The sequence below is a fragment of the Schistosoma mansoni genome, chromosome W (genome assembly GCF_000237925.1).
Source record: "Schistosoma mansoni strain Puerto Rico chromosome W, complete genome".
Classification (NCBI taxonomy): Eukaryota; Metazoa; Platyhelminthes; class Trematoda; order Strigeidida; family Schistosomatidae; genus Schistosoma; species Schistosoma mansoni.
In genome coordinates this window covers 55,277,431-55,298,393 of record NC_031502.1, presented here as the reverse complement: position 1 = coordinate 55,298,393, position 20,963 = coordinate 55,277,431, and the positions used below count along the sequence as shown (strand labels likewise).

Here is a 20,963-nt window from a genome sequence, read left to right as displayed (position 1 = left end):
TCATCAAAGTTTCGGAATATGTCACTAAATATCCTTAGCAAGTAAACGCACCGCAACCGTCGTTCATGGAAATGATATGGGATGTTTATTCATCAAGTCGGCTGTGTCATATGTTCTTGTCAGCTTATAGCTATTTTTATGCAAGTTCTATTATTATTCGGCCGCCCAAACTAGGCTAACTGTAAGGGAATTGAAACTTTATTTGTCAGCTGAAAGTAAAGTATTTTATTCAGTAAGTTGCCTCTAGTTGATGTGTCAATTTCCGGGGTTAGGTAATTCTGTCGTATAAGTAAGCTTTACTGACAGCTTGTTTCGTTACGAATACATATTGATGTAACGTTTCCTTCCGTGAAGTACAAACAAGACATGAACATCTCAAAGACATCGTCTAAACTCTTATGTACTATCAGACTAAAGCAGTGTTTTTGTCAAGCTGACGTGTTCTGCAACACTGGTTTTACAATGGGGAGGGTTCTAGTCCATGACTAAGGGGTCCTAGTATTATGGGCCTATAAGTAGGCATCGAATAACAGGTAAAAGTTATGTACAAGATTACTTCTCTTTTAGGACTATCATGTAAATTAACTGGGACATAATATTTGGTGGTAGTAGTTTTGATATCTATATTTCAAACTGTGGACTCGTGTAGCGGTTCGTGTCTAGTCAGGTACTTCGAAGGTAGCACGAAGAGTAACGTGAGTGGGGAGAGCTAGAAAAGAGAAAATCAAAAGAAGAAGCGAGTCAATGACCCAACGAGTATACACAATGCGGTTACATTTATCGAGAAAAGCAAAAGAAATCAATTAGCAATAACATGAGTCTCGGAAGAAGATTGTCTTGAAATCAAAACTAGGAGCAGATAGTGTCACTAAACTTGATTCACTTAAAAAGTGATGAATTATCCCGTCTCGAAATTCTCATCTTATTTCCAATTAATAACAATTGAGCACTAGTTAAATATTTCTTAATCATTGTTACCGCTTAATGAAGTAAATAAGTAGCGATTTACTTGATGGCATTACAAGGTTATTTTACTGTAATAATTGATATTTTATGGCCATACACAAAGTGAACATCGAGCGGTAATCTACTTCATATTCGTTTGGCTTTTTATATGGATCATGTTAATGTGTGGTCATTAGTTTCAATGACTCGACATCATGTGCACTAAGTCTAGATGTTATAGTACTACGGATAGTTCGTAAAAGTTATGTATGTAGATTTATTGCTAGTTGTCTCTCATCAGTAAAATATCCCAATGATTTTAAGGAATAAGGACCTACACCCTAGAAACTAGAAAAGAAGGCCCAGGGCAGAGGGTTGGAGAACGCTGGTCGGCGGCCTATGCTCCATTTGGAGTAACAGGCGCAAGTAAGTAAGGTTCAAAGGTTGGAAAAAAAACTGATTAATACCGTAAATATAATATAATACTTTTGCAAGCCTCATCTTGGGCTGTTTAATTACACTGATTATAATCAACTGTGTTGCGGCGTAAATCTGATTCCTTTTTGATCGTACGTACTATCTATCCTCGTATGTAACAAATGACCTTATCCGCGTTAGTGAATAACAGAGTTAAATAAGTCAAATACGAGAATGGATTTAGAATACATATAATTTCTACACTCATTGGTCTGTCCAGGGAATCAGAGTGATGAAGCCAATAGATGAAAGCGGAAAGAAGCAAAAATGATGCGCATTGGATGTTGGCTGGGAAGCCAACTCGAGAGAGAGGCTAAAATAATGAGTATTGGAGATGGCTGGGAAGCCAACTCGATTTAAGCAAGCGTTAATCAACATTTATAGTCGGACAAAAATGAGTGACAGACATATGATGAATAAGATACGAAGTGTACACATATACGCTCATATAAAAGTATAGTCAAGGTTAATAAGCAAATGATTAACAAGATCAAAATATGACTCATAATGGATAGGCGAATTGGCTTGGCCAGCAACTAGAATAAAGTATATGGGCTTAACATAACAACCGATACTACATAGCCCCCTTGTAGAAAATAGCACATTTATAAAAAAAATGTCTGTTTTCGAAAAATAACACTGAAGCGGTATGTGGATAACGTCAAAATGTGGGAAAAAATGGTACAATACCTGATAAATTACAGTGTCAAGTGGGGTGAGCGTATTAAACGAAAGTGTCATACTTATGTAAAAATGTACATGAATATTGTCAAGATGCGGACAAAAATGGGGATGCTAGCATGTGATTATGAGTAAATTAGTAAGCTTACAAAAAATTTAACATGCATTTATGTCGTGACTGTCTGGACGATAAAATAACAGGTTAATATGCGGGAATCGAAATATCGTGAAAATAGAATATAACAGTAATTGCTTTGTGGTGCTGATTGAATATGAGGATGAAGAACAGTGAAATATGTTCTGATAAGCCGCAATAGAATAAATAGCGTCGATTAGTGACGAGTGTACTGGAATTTATATGATTGGAGTTTATGTGGGATAAAAATAACCCAGCCGTAGGATGATGACTGCATCAACGGTTGATATTCTTTGCTGTACTGTTATTGATAATGATAATAAAATGCGAAGTCAGTGTGCGTTGTCGCTTGCGTTGAGTTATCGTTAAATATGTATTAGTAGAATGACCAGAGGAACAGGATAGTGACTGATGAGACGAGATATGCGGAGTCGTATTCCTTTATGGTCGTGAAGCCTAGAGTGGTTTGTGTAGTTAGAGGGATAGGAGCTCAACCTCGTTTGTTACGAAACCGTATTAAGGCATAATAAAAATACCAATACGTATGATTATCGATGACGGCAAGTGAGACTGACTTGAGTGTGACGAACAAGAGTGTAACTTTGAGAGATTAGCTCTAAACTCTGTTCTTGTATACTATGAAATAGGAATAGAATATTAGTTGCAGTAACCGAATAGTGTTTATAGGTAATGGATGATGCAGCATTCAGTTATACATGTGAATGAATAGATAATAGGAACATAATCATTACTATACGGCTGGTAATGCGGCGTCGAATACTTGATTTGTGTATAGACATTAAAGTAGGGATCATAGTGAAACAAAAATTGCGGAAGTTCGATTTAGGTTGTCGCTGAAAATGTAGGAAACGATGATTGCTGAGTACCGATGAGATGAATGAACATTAGTTGCCTATCGAGAACATAAATTCCTACTATCGGGAGTATGAATCCAAACTTGTCTATGATATAGTGTAATATTAGGCCGAAAATGACATGAAAAAGAAAAAATTGGAACGAACTCACTTAAATCAGGAATAATTTACGTCATTGGATAATAAAAATAATCCAGTGAGTTTGGAATATCATAACGTGTAATGTCCATATTATTATAATTTGTTCGATTAGTGATTTGACTGCGTATATGTCATAATTTACCGTCATTACGAACAAAAATAATAATTCCACGTTCGATGAAGATATGACATTATTGTAATAATGAGCATATGATGATTATTCGGATCATAACGAAATATGTCGTCGTCCGTTCCATTTTTGATATGTGTTCGCTCGTTGCGTTCGCCAATTATGTAGTGAGTTCGTACGCAGAGGTTGTCGATTCTGGTCTGTGTTCGGCGAGGCATCCAATTATGTTTTCGCGTTCGTAAGTCGGGATCGCCAATTGTGTTGCGTGATCCCAATACGGTTTGCCAATTATGCTGCGTGTTCGTAGGTCGGGCTAACCAGTTATGTAGTGGCGTTGAAGTTATCGATTTCGCTGCGCGTTCGTATGTTGGGATCGCCAGTTATGTAGTACCGTGTTTCGATAATAGTTCATTTCGATAACCGTTATTATACCAATCTTAACGGTGTATAAAATCAGAAGGCAAAAGGAAGCGGCAACTACATTTTTATTGATAATCGATGCAGACCAGAAAGCTGTGGGCACATGAGCAAGTGTAAGCGAGCGAAGCAAAGATGATGCATAGTGGAGATGGCTGGGATGTCAACTCGCTATGAGCAAGCATTACTCAATATTTATATTCAGACAAAAATGAGTGACAGACATATGATGAATAAGATACGAAGTGTACACATATACGCTCATATAAAAGTATAGTCAAGGTTAATAAGCGAATGATTAACAAGATCAAAAGATGACTCAATGTACAGGTGAATTGGCTTGGCCAGCAACTAGAATAAAGTATATGGGCTTAACATAACAACCGATACTACAACTGTACAAGTGGAATGAATGTCTTGTGTAAATAAGATAAGCTTAACAATGTTTCGATTTCAAATAATGTAATAAGACAGAGTATGCTTATTAATCTGATCTTCTGTTCGTCAGTCTATGCCTATAGATGATATAAAAAATTTATTATATCTTCCATATGTGTACTTCACCTTACCCATCCATTATTTTTCGCCTCCGTGGTGCAACCGGTTAGACCCCAAATGAATTGGTACGGCCGAGAGTGTGGAGAGGCCGCTCTCCTCCTCGAAATGCTCTCACATGGCCACATGTATCCTTTGCCAGCGAAGTCCTACTCACTGCCTTCTCGTGGCATTACTGTTGTTTACAATATTGAGACGACGAAAAGCGAATGTTCGGTGCTTTAATCGGGTCGGTGGAAACGACGAGTCCACCTATGGGAGTTGGAAAACCCTGATTCCAAACCAATGGTACACATGGGCTCCAGTATCCTGAAGGAACAAATGGCGTATGAATCAATCGTTGGTCACCGGCTACCATGGGACTGCATCTCCTCACGATGCTCCACTGCCTTGTGGATTAGACCTTTAGGTCAGAGTCTCCGGGTGTGGCTCCCTAAGAAAACCACCTCTTTCAGTTTGGGCAGCCGGGCAGTATCACAGCCCTCACACAAATCGAATGAGATTTGCGCGGCGCATATTTATCTGGTGCTTCCTTGTACCAATATTTGTGTTTAAATAAATAAATAAGTAAATTTTTTATAATGTTTCTTGCTTTACAGTAATATCTGTGAATATACTACTGTAAATGACAATGGTTTTTTTAAAGTACCCTGAATTTCATCCATTACTTCATATATTTAGGTTGGTAACTCAGGGATTAGTAGACTTGACTTCCGAATATTGGGTTAGAAAATCGAACTTAACTTCGTCTGTATTGGTTTAAGCAATCCGACTTTATCTTACTAGTTTGTATTAAGTATGAGACTGTTCAACAGGGTTTACTAATAATATCGAATAAAATCATAACCGATACCCTTAGGTCTTGTGGTGAGTATAATACCTATGTATCATTGAATTGGGATCCAATACCCGATATTATCTATCATAAATTGGTGAGTAATAACCAATAATAAAAAGCACTTAATGGAAAATTAACAGTATTAATTAAATCGTGATGTATGTATTGGGATTAGGGCGAGTACTTGGTGAAGTACAATATAAACTCCTTAAAAGCATTGGTCGTTTGTCAAGGAACGGTCATATAACTATGGCTAAATTTTTCAGGGGGTACTATTTAGATATAGTAAGTCGGTTTATAGACGTGTGGATGTTTTCAGTGGTAAGGATATAACGTCAAGTGATCATCTATAGTCATATAGATATCCAATCTTACTTTGAATATGTTAACGAGGGATGCTGATTCCGAGTGTTTCCAGTAACCTGTGATTTGACTCAAGAAGAAAGAATCCAGACATAAACAATTTCATTTTGGGGCTCTCTGAGAGTGGCGTTTTTGATTATCAGTCTTAGATAGAAGAAAAGGACGAAATAAATTGATGTCGAAATTATCTTTCAGAAGACACTAAATCAATATTGTATCAAGTAATCTACGGAAAGATAGACAGAGACATCCCAATCAGTTCGGTCTATCTTTATATGGTAGGTTAGTAAGACCTCCCATTATTTTACTCCCTCAGCGTTGAAACATTTCAAGTATCCTTGTTTCTTGATGGACTCCCTGCTTGAATCTAGTATTCCACATGAAGGTATCGTCACCCAACAACATAAATATTTTGTAACTTACCCCCAAGAACCGGATACCTTTTGGCAACCTTCATCTTATTGCTATCCGCAGCTATGAAATCGTCGCCAACTACGAATCCAAAATTATCATAATCACTAACAGAACTAAAGGCAATCCACTTATTGTACATAAATGCGAATTGTCACAACAATTTATTTCAATTACTGTACTCTTCCTAGAACTCATTTCTGGCAGCCGTTGGTTTGTCCACTCATTCAGAGAGTTTATATACTCCTGTAGTCTTATCCTATAACCACTTTTGTGTAGGGATCGTCGTGTTTTAGTGAAATCTTTAATTAGTATGACGAATGACCCCTTAATTCGAATATATAGTCTAGACAAAGTAAAAAGGTGTGTCCAGAATCGCTCATTGATAAGTTTTAGTCTCAAAAGACTCTCATACATTACCTTCTATCACCAAGATAGTCAATAATTACACACGCTCAGAAATAAGATTTCCAATTATACTGTACTGATTGACACGAGCATAAAGATAGGTTGAGTTTTAGAATAACTAGACTAAGGTATGATAATGATCTATTGGGTCTTTTTATTTTTATTTATTTAAACACATAAATATTGGAACAAAGGGGCACCAGACACATACCCGCCACACAAACCTCATTTGATTTGTGTGAGGGCTGTGATACTGCCTGGGTGATCAAACCGAAGCAGGTGGTCTTCTTAGGGGGCCACAACCGGAGCCTTTGACCTAAAGGTCTGATTCATAAGGCAGCGGAGCATAGTGAGGAGATGCAGATACAAATCTACAAATCTTAAATACTGACAATAGTTTCAGGGTATGGTAGATCAAACTTAAAATAGTATAAATCAAGAAGTACCTTCCATTGTTTGGTACTTTGATCATACTAATCTATTCGTGGAAATCAGCAAATGTAAATGGATATATTACTCCGTCATTACTATATTTAATTAAAACAATATCCGGTTGGATTTACCACTTGTTCAGAATAATTATTAAGATAAAACAAAAAAACATGACTGGGTGTATTGATGAAAGTTGTCTAACAAATGTGACCAGAAAAATTGTTATTGGTCAATCGGTTAAGTACTCTGGCGCGAGACTGATAGGTCCTGGGTTCGAATCTCGCGAGTGCGAGATCGTGGATGCGCACTGCTGAGGAATCCTATAATATGACGAAACGGCCGTCCAGTGCTTCCAGATTTTCCATGGTCGTCTAGCTTCAATTGATTCATGATTTCAACTATGGAAATACTGAAATCTCCATAAAACCCCTTCTGATCTGTTATTCAATAGTTGAATTCATGAGTCAATTGAATTTAGACCACCATGAAAAATCTGGCAGTTCAGTGATTCCAGGTATTCCGTAGTGGTCTAGCTTCAATTGACTCATGAATTTAACTATTAAATTACTATATTATCTACAAAATTCCTCTTTGAAATTTATCATTTATTACACTCGTTCAACAGGTCGAACAATGTTCATATATCTTGAGTTGTAATCTTTATGTCTTATCCATTGAGTAAAATTAGCTGAAGTTTTATTATTGAAGAACTTCATATAGAAACCCTGCAGTAAGTAGGAGTTCATATTAATTACTTCGAATTCATGCATTCAGAATTACGAATACATTATTATTTAATGTCACTATTTGAATTAGTTAATGAAATCAACATGAACATAACACAAATGCTTCACAAGGTAAGCCCCCAAATGCCCTGATACGGCCAAGAATGGGGGGGGAATTCGCTCTCTCTCTTCCAATGCTCTCACATGACCACGCGTATATAGCCTCTGCCAGAGAAGTCATACTCACTTCCTTCTCGTGGAGGGGTAGGGTGTTGTTCATGAAATTGAGAGGACGAAAAGCGAATGTTCGGCGCTTGAACTGGGTTGGTGGACACAGAAAGTCCACCTATGGGAGTTGGAAAACCCTGATTCCAAACCAATGGTACACATGGCTCCAGTATCCTGAAGGAACAAATGGCGTATGAATCAATCGTTGGTCACCGGCTACCATGGGAATACATCTCCTCATGATGTTCTACTGCCTTATGGATCAGATTTTTAGGTCAAAGGCTCCAAATGTGGCCCCCTATGGAATCCACCTGTTTCGGTTTGGGCGCCTGGGCAGTATCCCAGCCGTCACATGGAATCCTGAAGGACAAAGGAAAAGAGGAAGACAGAAAGAACACATTATTCCGAGAATTGGAGACAGACATGAGAAGAATGAACAACCGTTGGATAGAACTAGATATGAAGGTCTAGGACAGAGTTGGTTCGAGAATGCTGTATTGAAGGTTACAGGCGTAAGTGAGTAAGTAAGATATGAACATAAAGTTTGTATAGACATAATATCCCATAAATGTCATTTTATTGTATTATTATCATTAAGAAATTTGCAATCATTTATTTCATAGTTGAGAGCATGAATCAATTGAAGCCAGATCACCATGGAAAACCTGGAAACACTGGACGGCCGTTTCGTCATATTATAGGATTCCTCAGCAGTGCGCATCCACGAACCCGCGCTCGCGAGATTCGAACCCAGGACCTACCAGTCTCGAGCCAGAGCCCTTAACTGATAGACCATTGATTTGGCATCCAACAGTGTTAATGTCTAACTTCAACTGATCCACGAAGTTGAGCAACCATTCACCAATTGTCATCAGTGAGTTCCCATCTCACGACAGACGTGGTTTGCACTCCACTGGTCACTGCTTCTCACTAGAGCTCCTGGATGTACTTCCCGAAGTCACTAGTGAGCATATGATTATATTAATTATCATACTAAATCTCCACAAAACCCCTTCTGATAATCATTTATTTATTCTTTTAGCTTTACACAATTTCATTCTCATTACAATTCATCAAGTTATATGTTAATCTACACACAATTATATTCCTATCTTCATTCGCAATTCCATCATCTCAAACTAACTAAATAAACGTCTTGGTATTAATGATGGTATTCAAAACAACAACAGTTTCATCATCAAACCTAACACCACCTTAAACACCCAATTGTGCTAAAAAGAATATTCCACATCATTTCAACTACACATACATACATATTTATACCAATTATTCCACTATTCTCCTAACCACTCATGTTACGTCAATAATGATGTAATAACAACACTATATGAACAAACACTGTTAATTATTCTGACCAAATCAATATAATGAATTCAGAATGATGTACTCATATTTCGGGTGAGTTAACATTTTTCAATTTCTCAATAGTTTATTTTCAAGTTTAAAGTAACATTACAATTATCATTTGATTATTTATGACCATTGATTACAACTGATCTCATTGATTAACTAGGCACGTTGGGCACTACTTATTACGTCATCATTATCACCATCATCATGGACTATCATCATATCAACAAAGGTCAATCATCGAGACAGACATGGTTGTTTCATTTAATAATTACCAATTCATCTCTTCCCATCTCACGTTGGTTCTTACAATTTCTTACTAGTGCAATCAATTTGATTGAGTGAATGAATTTCCTTTTGGAGGGAGAAACGACTATACTATTATACTCACAATGAATACTTTTCTAATTATTCTTCTCTGATTACCTCACTACTAAATCATGTGACTTTTATATGTGTAAACAAACAATTGACTCATTTTAGATGAAAATATTTAGAAATTAATATCGAGCTTAATATGTTCGAATTTCGTGAGGCGGACACATGGATAAGCACTGTTGAGGAGTCCCACAATAGGACGAAACGGCCGTCCAGTGCTTCCAGGTTTTCTTTGGTGGTCTAGCTTCAATTGATTCATGCCTTCATGTTTTTTTATACTTTCGAATAAGTTCAATCATTATACTAGAATGAAATGGCCATCTAGTGTTTACAGTTTAACAATGATGATTTAACTTGGATCGGTTTTGTAATTTTTAATAAAACTTAACAATATCCGATTTTAGTCTATTGACAGGTTATAGATACTCATTACTGAAGAGCCACAAATCTACCTTTCTAAAAATACACAGTTTATTGATAGTTATTTTAATAGTTCATATCATGAATCAATTGAAGCCAGACCACCATGGAAAACCTGCAAGTACTGGACAGTCGTTTCGTCCTATTATGGGACTCCTCAGCAGTGCGCATCCACGATCCCACCCTCGCGAGATTCAAACACAGGACCTATCAGTCTTGCGCGCGAGCGCTTAACCTATAGACCACTGATTTGGCATCCAACGGTGTTAATGTTTAATTTCAACCGATCAAAGAAATTGAGCCACCATCCACCATTGTCTTCAGTGAATTACTATCTCACAACAGATCTGGTTGAACTTCATTGGTTACTGCTTCAATTGATTCATGATCTCAACTATTAAAATGACTAAAATCTCCACAAAACCCCCTTCTATTATTGATAATTATTTGTATAAGGGGATTATTCAAATATTGTGGGATTTTCTAAGTTATTTTCTAATCTAGTATAAGATAATGTCAGAATTAGATGTCTGAAGTAAGTAGCCCCCAGAGGCGCTACAGGCAGAGTTGAAATTATTGAAGTTACTAAATAAAATAGGTTCACAAAAAAAGTATAGTAGAACCTTCCAATCATATTGTCTTCTTCTTAGTATAAAAACCGAACTCAATCGATTATGTGTATAAATCGATTATCTAGGCAATTAGAATGTAATCATATCATCATATATGTGATAAATTACTTAGAAACTGAAGACGATAGGTAATGAAACTTGTGTTTTTATTTGAACTCTGTATAGGTTTGTCAAAGACATCGATTATTTGTAATCTGATCATCGACCATACTTCGCCTGTAGCTCTTCTAAGGCCGGATAAACGAGGAGGGTTAGGCATACAGTCAGTAATCCTTAGAAAACAATCTTGCGAAGAAAAAAACGCTAACCAGAAAGTAAGTAAGATCATCGGTCAGCTAAATAAATTTTAGAACTGAGACGACAAAGTTAATTCATTTATGAAATTCTGTTTTCTATTATAGATTGATCTTATTTGGAATATCATTGAAAATCATAGAGTATTGGCTAATTGTTGTGTCATATTATTAGATTGTTTAACAGTGTACAATCACGGTCTTCCTAGCATTCGAGCCTATAAACTTCAGTTCCAGTGGTAAGTACATAATCCAGTTCTACAGATATCCAACTTCAAACAATCCGTGATATCACGTGAAAATCTTCCATTGACAATGATAAATAGTGTATTTTAATGCTCAAGTACCTGGTTCAAAACCCAGCACTCCTAGATTCGGTCTCTGGTCCTGGCTTAATCCAGAAGTCGTATACTTCGTGAACTAATATAATTTCTCAGTTTAATTACTTTTAATAATGACCTAACTTACTCATATACCATTTAACCTAACACTCCGATTGGCATGGTGTGCACCTATGCATAGCTCATACCTACATCACTCCAGTTTATACAACTTCACAACTATCACTAACTTAATCAACATCCTTGCATAATTCCTACACATATCAAACCGCAACAATATTCACACTCTTATCCCATCATACATAAATACTGCTTTGAAGATATCGATGATCAGATAGATAGATAGATAGATAAAGTAAATAACTGATAACTGATTATATAGAGTTGAGATCATGAGCCAGTCGAAGCTAGACCACCATGGAAAACCTGGAAGCATTGGACAGCTGTTTCGTCCTATTATGCTACTCCTCAGCAGTGCGCATCCACGACCCCGCACCCGCGAGATTCGAACCCAAGACTTATCAGTCTCGCGTCAGAGTACTTAACCGATAGACCACAGAGCCGACCGGCATCTAACGGTGTTAATGTTTAACTTCAACCAATCCATGATTTTAAGCAACCATTCACCAATGTCATCAGTGAATTGATATCTCCCAACAGACCTGGTTGAACTCCACTGGTTACTGCTTCTCACTAGAACTCCGGGAAATACTTCATAGAGCTTCCAGGTTTTCCTTGGTGGTCTATCTTCAACTGACTCATGATCTCAACTCTATAAAATTACTAAAATCTCCACAAAACCCCTTCTGATAATGATAACTGATTAGTTTATTTCATGTGAATTATGGTTAACCGAATTCAACACTCATTTCCAATCATTAACGCATATATACACATAAAGAGAAAGAAAGAGAGAAAGAAAGAAAGAGAAAGACATCTCTGAAATGATAATTAAATAAGCTGGTCTAATCGATTATCGATCATTCAATCAATCAATCAATCAATCAATCAGTAACTTGTTATGAGCACATTTCATTTCTTTTTGTCTATTAAACAAACATAATACAGCAGAAAAACGAAGAAAAATCACATCGTATTTTCGATATTGTAGTTTCACACATTAGATTATGCAATAGTTGACATACTGTCAAAGGTTAATTCATTTAATAGTTGCAATTCATGAGTTCATTAAAAGTTAGAGAACACTATAGAAAACTTGCAAGTACTGGATGACTGTTTCATCCTTACTTACTTACTTACGCCTGTTACTCCTCGTGGAGGAGCATAGGCCTCCGACAATCATTTGTTTCATCTTAGTATGGAACTTTCCAGCTATTCAGTACTTCCAAGTTTTCCATAGTGTTCTAGCTTTTAATTAACTGATGAATTCAACGATTAATATTACAGATCAGAAGGGGTTTTTGTGGATATTTCAATATTTTCATAGTTGAAATCATGAATCAATTGAAGCAGTAACCAGTGGAGCTCAACCGGGTCTATTGTGAGATAGTAACTCACTGAAGACAATGGTGGATGTGTCACTCGATTTCGTGGATTAGTTGAAATTAGACATTAACACCGTTGGATGCCGGCTCAGAAGTCTACAGGTTAAGCTACAATCTCCACAACCTTCTCCCCCCCCGACATTCTGTGAATTCATTTGTTTACAATTTTAACAATGAAAACCAATAGAAGATAAACATTTCATTGACGTGATTTGGTGTATACTTTAGTATGCTAGAATGAATAAATAAGCATAGTTTACAAGTAGACAATGAAATAAGTGAGAAAACGTGATATCTGGGACTGATTAACTTGACTATGTATGCGTATGTGTGTATGTGTTTGTGTGCGAAGTACTTGTGAATGTGTGAATATGTGAAATATTTAACCAAATCTACGCTTGAAATGATACATTGTTTGTGTGTGAGTGTGTGTGTAATTGAAGGTGTTCCTTTTCCATTATTATCAAATATCATCACTTTGAGTAATTACATTGTCAGAAGGGGTTTTGTGGAGATTTAGTATTTTCATAGTTGAAAGCGTGAGTCTGGCTCGAGACTGGTAGGTCCTGGGTTCGAATCTCGCGAGTATGGGATCGTGGATGCGCACTGCTGAGGAGTCCCATAATATGACGAAACGGCCGTCCAGTGCTCTCAGGTTTTCCATGGTGGTCTAGCTTCAGTTGACTCACGCTTTCAACTATGATAATTACATTGTATTTAAAATGATTATAATTAAATGTTTTTTATGAAGTTTTGTTCCCTGAGATGGATGGTTTGATCGTAGAGCTTTCATCATCTTTCTGAACGACATCATCAGCACAAACTTCGGATAAAAGTGGAGTGTTTGAGTTTCTCCACATGTAGTTCATAGCTTGTCCTGTGCACCTCGATGCTAATCAACAAGAGCCAATCAACGTCGAGGTGAACAGGACAAGCTATGAACCATATGTGGAGAAATTCAAACACTTCACTTCTACCCGAAGTTTATGCTGATGATGTCGTTCAGAATGACGATGAAAGCTTCACGACCAAATCATCCAACTCAGAGAATAAAATTCCATCAAAATCATCCACCTGAGCTATAAATCTTCTCCACCATCTCAAAATTAAATGTTTATTACAAAAAGGAATCGAACTTTAACATGATAATGAATTTGGCTCTAATGAATAGCTTTATTGAAGTTAAGTTGGATGTAACTTTACCATGACAATTAAGCTTGTTCGAATCCAAATATGACAAACAGGCTATAAATTCTAACATCACTCATTGTTTTGCCCATAAGCTTATTGTTAACCATGATTGTAAAGATTATGTGCGGTAGAAATAAGTTTAACTTAAAGGTGGTATTCATCAGAAGTCTATCTTAGTTTAGTATATATGTCAGTCAGTCACAACGTAGAACTTCGTACGTACATACATCAGTTCGAGTTGTCATACCACATTAGCACAGACATGCAGTTGTCGATTCAAATCCCATAGTGGTAGATGTAGTAAGAGTATAAACAGTAATCGGAAAGATTAGGGTTTGAAGATGTTATTGAAGGAGTATAATCCAGTGAAATAAATTAGAAAAGATAGGGGCATGAAGAATTCAGAAGATGAGAATTTGGTAGAGCACAAAGAGTGGATGCACCTTCACCATTGCAAACGATGTTGAACCATGTCATTCAAGGTCTCTAACCATCGATCGCTATCATCTCGCGGATCCCAACGAGGTAGCTTTCTTTATTTTTCTGAAAACTCCACCGCCAAACCATCCACCTCAGAGAATAAAAACTCCACCTAAATCAGATAATTTTCTCTGTAATTCCGTTGATGTAAGGTATGGAAACTTCAGTTGGATCTTTAGTTACTACTGAATAACTTAATAAAAAATGTTGTGATGATGTAACGGAGCGGTGAATAAATATGTTTATCTTAGTTACTAAATAGTTGTGTCTAATATTGGACATAGGGCAGCGGCTAAATCTAACGAACAATTTATAAACCGACTGACTGAATCAAAGCCCAAATTGAAACTACTTCATAATTGTCTGAACCTGACAAAGTGACTAGTGTTATTTTTGTTTAGTACCTTAGGAACGATAGAACTCTATCGACTAAGTTTAAATACGGCTCCAACTGACTAGAAATCCTGTGCGCATGTTATCTTGAGAAAGATGATACTCCCTTGTGGGATTCAATCTCCTATCATCTAATGTCATAGTTTGAGACGTTACCATTGAGCTATTCGGGTCACTTTTTTCTTAAAATTAATAGAGATATATCCTTTTATTTATTTTATTTGAACACATCAATATTGGTACAAGGGGACACCAAATACATATGCGCCACACAAATCTCATTCCATTTGTGTAAGGTCCCTGATACTGCTAGGGGGCCACACCCGGAGACTTTGACCTAGAGGTCTGATTCACAAGGCATGAGCATCACAAGGAGATGCAGTTCCATGGTAGCCAGTGACCAACGATTGATTCATACGCTATTTGTTCCCTCAGGATACTGGAGCCCATGTGGAGCATTGGTTTGGAATCAGGGTTTTCCAACTCCCATAGGTGAACCTTCCATGTCCACCAACTCTGTTAGAGCGCCGGACATTCGCTTTTCGTCCTCTCAATTTCGTAAACAACAGTAATGCCACGAGAAGGCAGTGAGTAGGACTTCCCTGGCAGAGGCTATATATTCGCGTGGCCATATGAGAGCATTTGGAGAGGGAGAGTTGACTCTCCCCATTCTCGGCCGTACCAGGGCATATATCTATAGATTGGGAAAAGGATGCACAAGGTACAAGTCAATTATTTGTTTTACTAAATAGTCTTTCTTTTAAAAAAATGATATTACATGAGATGCTAAGTTGATTACAATAACTCCAAGTCAAATGTTTGTTCATTCTCTTAGGGAAATATGAAACCTATGTGTTTCAGAAATAAAACTATGAAATGAAATTATGTAAAATTTGTAGACAATATGAAAGCTATCTAAATCAAGATAAGTAGAATAAAATTGAAATTCATGATCCATACAGTGATCGCCATCAGCAACAGCCTAATGTGGGAGAAAGTAAACCAGCTTCCAGTTGGAGAGAAAATTAGGAAAAAAGGATAGGACATGAATGTGGGAAGTCGTCAAACTGTATCATGAATCAAGCGCTAACTTAGGATTGTGAGAGGTAAACGGGAAACAGGAAGATCAAAGAAAACACTGCAATGAGAATTGGAAATCAATTGTTTACTTGCACCCGTTAATACTCATGAAGGAACATAGGCCTACCATCAGCACTCTACATCCAACTCTGTCCTCGACAATTCTCTCCAGCTGTTATTCATCCTTTTCTTGTCTGCTGAGTATTTATAAATGTTTGTACTTTCTTGATGATGATTGTACTAGTTCTCCGTACAGTAGAACTGACCGTCTTGACGTTTGTATTAAAGATTCTCACTTTGAAATTAGTTGACAGTTGTTTTGAGTTCCATATATTCTTCAATTGTAGAAATGCTGTCCCTGCTTTGTAAATCTTCGCCTTTACGTCTGCATTAGATCATTCTTGTTCATTGATGATGCTTTCCAGGTACGTGAAAGACTCCACATCTTCCGAGAATTGGAAGCAGACATAAAAAGGATGAATAGCAACTTGAAAAATCCGGAAGGGATTGTCCAGAACAGAGTTGGATGTCGAATACTGATGGATTGCCTATTCTTCTCTATGAAGGGTAAACGACTGGAGTAGTGTAATACATTTAAAACACAGTGATAACTCACCAATGCAATTAGACGAAAGTACTTTACTTTACTTACTTACGCCTGTTACTCCCAATGGAGCATAGGCCGCCGACCAGCATTCTTCAACCCACTCTGTCCTGGGCCTTCCTTTCTAGTCCTATCCAGTTTTTGTTCATTCTTCTCATGTCTGTCTCCATTTGTCGGCGTAATGTGTCCTTTGGTCTTCCTCTTCTCCTTCGACCTTCGGTATTCCATGTTAGGGCTTGTCTTGTGACACAATTGGGTGATTTCCTCAAAGTGTGCCCAATCCACTTCCAGCACTTCTTCCTGATTTCTTCCTCCTCTGGAATCTGGTTTGTTGTCTCCCACAGTAACTTGTTGCTGATAGTGTCTGGCCATCGGATCCGAAGTATCTTGCGTAGACAGCTGTTAATAAACACTTGTATCTTCTGGATAATGGTTTTCGTAGTTCTCCACGTTTCTGCCCCATACAGAAGAACTGTCTTGACATTTGTATTGAAAATTCTAACCTTGGTGTTGGTTGACAATTGTTTTGAGCTCCAGATGTTTTTCAACTGTAGGTATGCTGCTCTTGCTTTGCCGATCCGCGCCCTCACATCTGCATCTGATCCACCGTGTTCATCAATGATGCTGCCCAGATATGTAAAGATTTCCACATCCTCCAAAGCTTCTCCGTCAAGTGTAATTGGATTGGTGCATATTGTATTGTATCGGAGAGTCTTGCTTTTCCCTTTGTTTATATTGAGACCTACTGCTGCTGAGGCTGCTGCCACACTGGTCGTTTTCCCCTGCATTTGTTGTTGCGTTTGTGATAGAAGAGCCAGATCATCCGCGAAGTCTAAATCGTCAAGCTGCATCCTGCCTGTCCACTGTATCCCGTGCATTCCTCCAGATGTTGACGTCTTCATGATCCAGTCGATCACCAGGAGAAAGAGAAAGGGTGAGAGTAGGCAACCTTGCCTAACACCGGTCTTTACCTCGAACGAGTCGGTGAGTTGTCCTCCGTGGATGATTTGGCAGTTTAGTCCATCATAGGAGTTCCGTATGATGTTGACTATCTTCTCAGGCACGCCGTAGTGTCGAAGAAGCTTCCATAGTGTCGTCCTGTCCACACTATCAAATGCCTTCTCGTAGTCGATGAAGTTGATGTACAGTGATGAATTCCATTCGATTGATTGTTCCACAATGATCTGTAGAGTTGCGATTTGATCTGTGCACGATCTATCCTTACGAAATCCAGCTTGTTGATCTCGAAGTTGGGCGTCCACGGAATCCTTCATCCTGTTTAACAATACTCTGTTGAAGACTTTTCCTGGTATTGAGAGGAGAGTGATGCCCCTGTAGTTGTCGCACTTGCTCAGATCGCCTTTCTTTGGAATCTTGATGAGAAGTCCTTTTTTCCAGTCTGTTGGTACATGTTCTTCGTCCCAAATCTTACTGAAGAGGATGTGGAGTATCTTGGCAGTTGCTGTTACATTTGCTTTCAGTGCCTCTGCCGGGATGTTGTCTGGTCCCGCTGTTTTGCCACTCTTGATTTGTCTAATGGCCATGCTGGTCTCTTCAATTGTTGGTGGGCCAATATCGATTGGGAGGTCTGTGGGTGCTGCTTCGATGTTGGGTGGGTTCAGTGGAGCTGGTCGGTTCAAGAGTTCCTTGAAGTGTTCTACCCACCTGTTTCGTTGTTCTTCAATATCGTTGATTACTTTGCCTTCCTTGTTTTTCACTGGTCTTTCTGGTTGACGGTAATTTCCAGCAAGTTTCTTTGTTGTATCATACAGTTGTCTCATGTTTCCCTCTCTTGCAGCCTTTTCCGCTGTCATCGCTAAATCTTCCACATATTTACGTTTGTCGGTCCTGATGCTCCTCTTCACTTGCTTGTTTGCCTCTGTGTATTCGGCTTGTGCCTTGGCTTTTTCTGCTCTTGTTCGGCTGATATTGATTGCTACCTTCTTGTTCCTTCTTTCTTCAATCTTATCCAGTGTACCAACAGTGATCCATTCCTTGTGATGGTGCTTCTTTTGGCCCAGAACCTCCTGACATGTTGAAACGATTGCCTCCTTGATACCTTTCCAGCTGCTCTCTATGGTGGTTCCCTCTCCATTGAGTAGGTCATGAAAGGCCTCGAACCTGTTGCTGAGGGCTATGTTAAATTCGTTGAGTTTGTCAGCATCTCGAAGAAAGGCCGTGTTAAACTTTTGTGATGTTGTCCGCGCCATTGTCCAGTGCTTCTTGAGTTTTAGTTTCATCTTGGCGACCAGCAAATGGTGATCGGATGCTATATCAGCTCCTCTTCTGGTTCTCACATCCTCCATCGTCCTCCTGAACTTTTTGTTGATGCAGACATGGTCGATTTGATTTTGTGTAGTGTGATCCGGTGAAATCCAAGTGGCTTTGTGTATGTTTTTGTGTGGGAATGTGGTGCCACCTATGACCAGTTTATTGAAGGCACATAGGTTTGCAAATCTCTCACCGTTTTCGTTCCTTCCTCCCAGTCCATGTTGTCCCATGACGTCTTCGTATCCAGTGTTGTCCTTTCCAACCTTGGCATTGAAATCTCCCATTAGAATGGTCAGGTCCTTGGTTGGGCACTTCTCGAAGATTGACTGCAGCCTATCGTAGAATTGGTTTTTAGCGTCTTCATCGTAGTCGTTGGTCGGCGCATAGCATTGGATGATGTTCATTGTAATGCCCTCTCTCTTTGTTTTGAAGGAGGCTTTGATGATCCTTGGTCCATGAGATTCCCATCCTATAAGTGCATTTTGTGCTTTTCTGGACAGCATCAATGCAACTCCTTGTGTATGTGGGGCATTTTCTTCTTCATGACCGGAGTATAACAGAAGTTCTCCTGAAGACAGTCGTTGTTGTCCAACCTGCGTCGAATGTGTTTCACTGATTCCAAGCACTTCCAGGTTGTATTTCCTCATTTCCGCAGAAATTTGGAAGACTCTGCCGGTCTCCCACATTGTCCGGACATTCCATGTACCTATAAAAATTGTCGCTCTGGTTGTAAGAAGGTGCATCGGCCTCATGACTTCCGAAGGAACTCGGCTTTCATCATGAGACGTCATTTTTCCTTCTACTCCCAGGGCAGAGTTTGAATGGTTTGAATGATTTTTTCTGGTTAGCGTTTTTTTAGCGAGTTGATTTTCTACGGGATGGGGTCGCTAACCCCATGCCCAACCCTCCTCCTTTACCCGGGCTTGGGACCGGCAGTAGCCCCTGGAGGAGCTACAGGCGGAGTTAGACGAAAGTATGCTAACTTGAATTAATTTTGATTTGGTTATTAATCCTCTGAAGAAGTGGCTTACACTGAGTCACGAAACGTCAGAAAATCTAATTTTTTTCGACTCATTGGGATATTATAAATATATTACTATTTATTTATAACAATCTACCCAATGCTCAATTTATTCAAAATTATCAAGTCAATCCTTGGTAATGATACCTACAAAGTATGTTAAATTCATTGAATTAAAAAAAAATACTGGTTTATTAGATATCAATGGTTTATAGTGTACAGTGCATATTACTTGATCGGAGTTCAATCCCATTTTGTCTAGTGGATCCATAGTGTCTAATATTCATTGATTTCTAAGTCGTTGATAATCCTTGACGAATACCTATTTCAACTGATCTTGATAAACTAATAAGTAACTACTGATTATAAACCCGCTTACTACTGACTACAAATGACTTCCTTAAATTCTGACAAGATATGATTGATGGAGTTTAACAATGGAGAATCTAAGACAGTTACCCATCAATTGAAGTGGGTGATGTCACTCTATGTTATAAATTAATTGGAAATGTAGAATAGTTTTTCGCCAGAACTAGAAGTTCTGAGCATGATTATCATTGAACACTGATGAAGATCATCATTATTAAGACAAAACACCTGTCCAATACTCTCTAATCTTTAACTGTTTCCTAGATGATAATAATCCTTGATGAAAAGTAAATTTTACCCAAAATAAATTCCAGAATCATTTGAAATAATCATTATGGAGATAGTAATTTAGTACAATGTAAATCAATGGGTTTTTTGGAACATTTTCATTCTAAATAAAGTTGTTATTTAAATTCACTTGGTGTTGTTTACTTGTATCGCCCCATTGTTATGTAGGACTGCAATTGGCATGTGTGCACACTGTGCGTATTGCCTCGATATAGTCTTAATTTGCAAGCGTTGTAAGTAAAGATGGATAGTGGCTAGTAGTGGAATCCAGGACGCGCATTTCGTCCTAATTGGGACTCGTCAGCTGGATGTACATCAATGGGAAGATGCAACACCAAGTGAATATAAACTTCGCCCCATTGCACAAGCAAGTGGCTATCATAACTCAGTAGCTGAGCGGATGACCTGACGGCGTTTGATGCGAAAGGTACTGGATTCGAGTACCAGAGTGAACATCAACTCTGAGATGCAGGTACATCCAGCTGACGAGTCTCAAACAGGACGAAACTCGCGTCAAACTGGATTCCACTGCTAGCCATTATCCATCTTTGTTTGTAGAGTTAT

At 38.2% G+C, this 20,963-nt stretch overlaps 1 protein-coding gene across 1 annotated transcript; it reads right to left on the bottom strand.

The window, feature by feature from the left end:
* Positions 1–3,402: 3,402 nt before the first annotated feature.
* On the bottom strand, positions 3,403–3,603 carry Smp_204040 (uncharacterized protein; the record flags this gene model as incomplete). The annotated part of the gene is made up of 1 exon (XM_018790205.1): positions 3,403–3,603. The coding sequence occupies one exon, from the start codon at positions 3,601–3,603 to the stop codon at positions 3,403–3,405; it is 201 nt and encodes a 66-aa protein (XP_018655572.1).
* Positions 3,604–20,963: the final 17,360 nt, after the last annotated feature.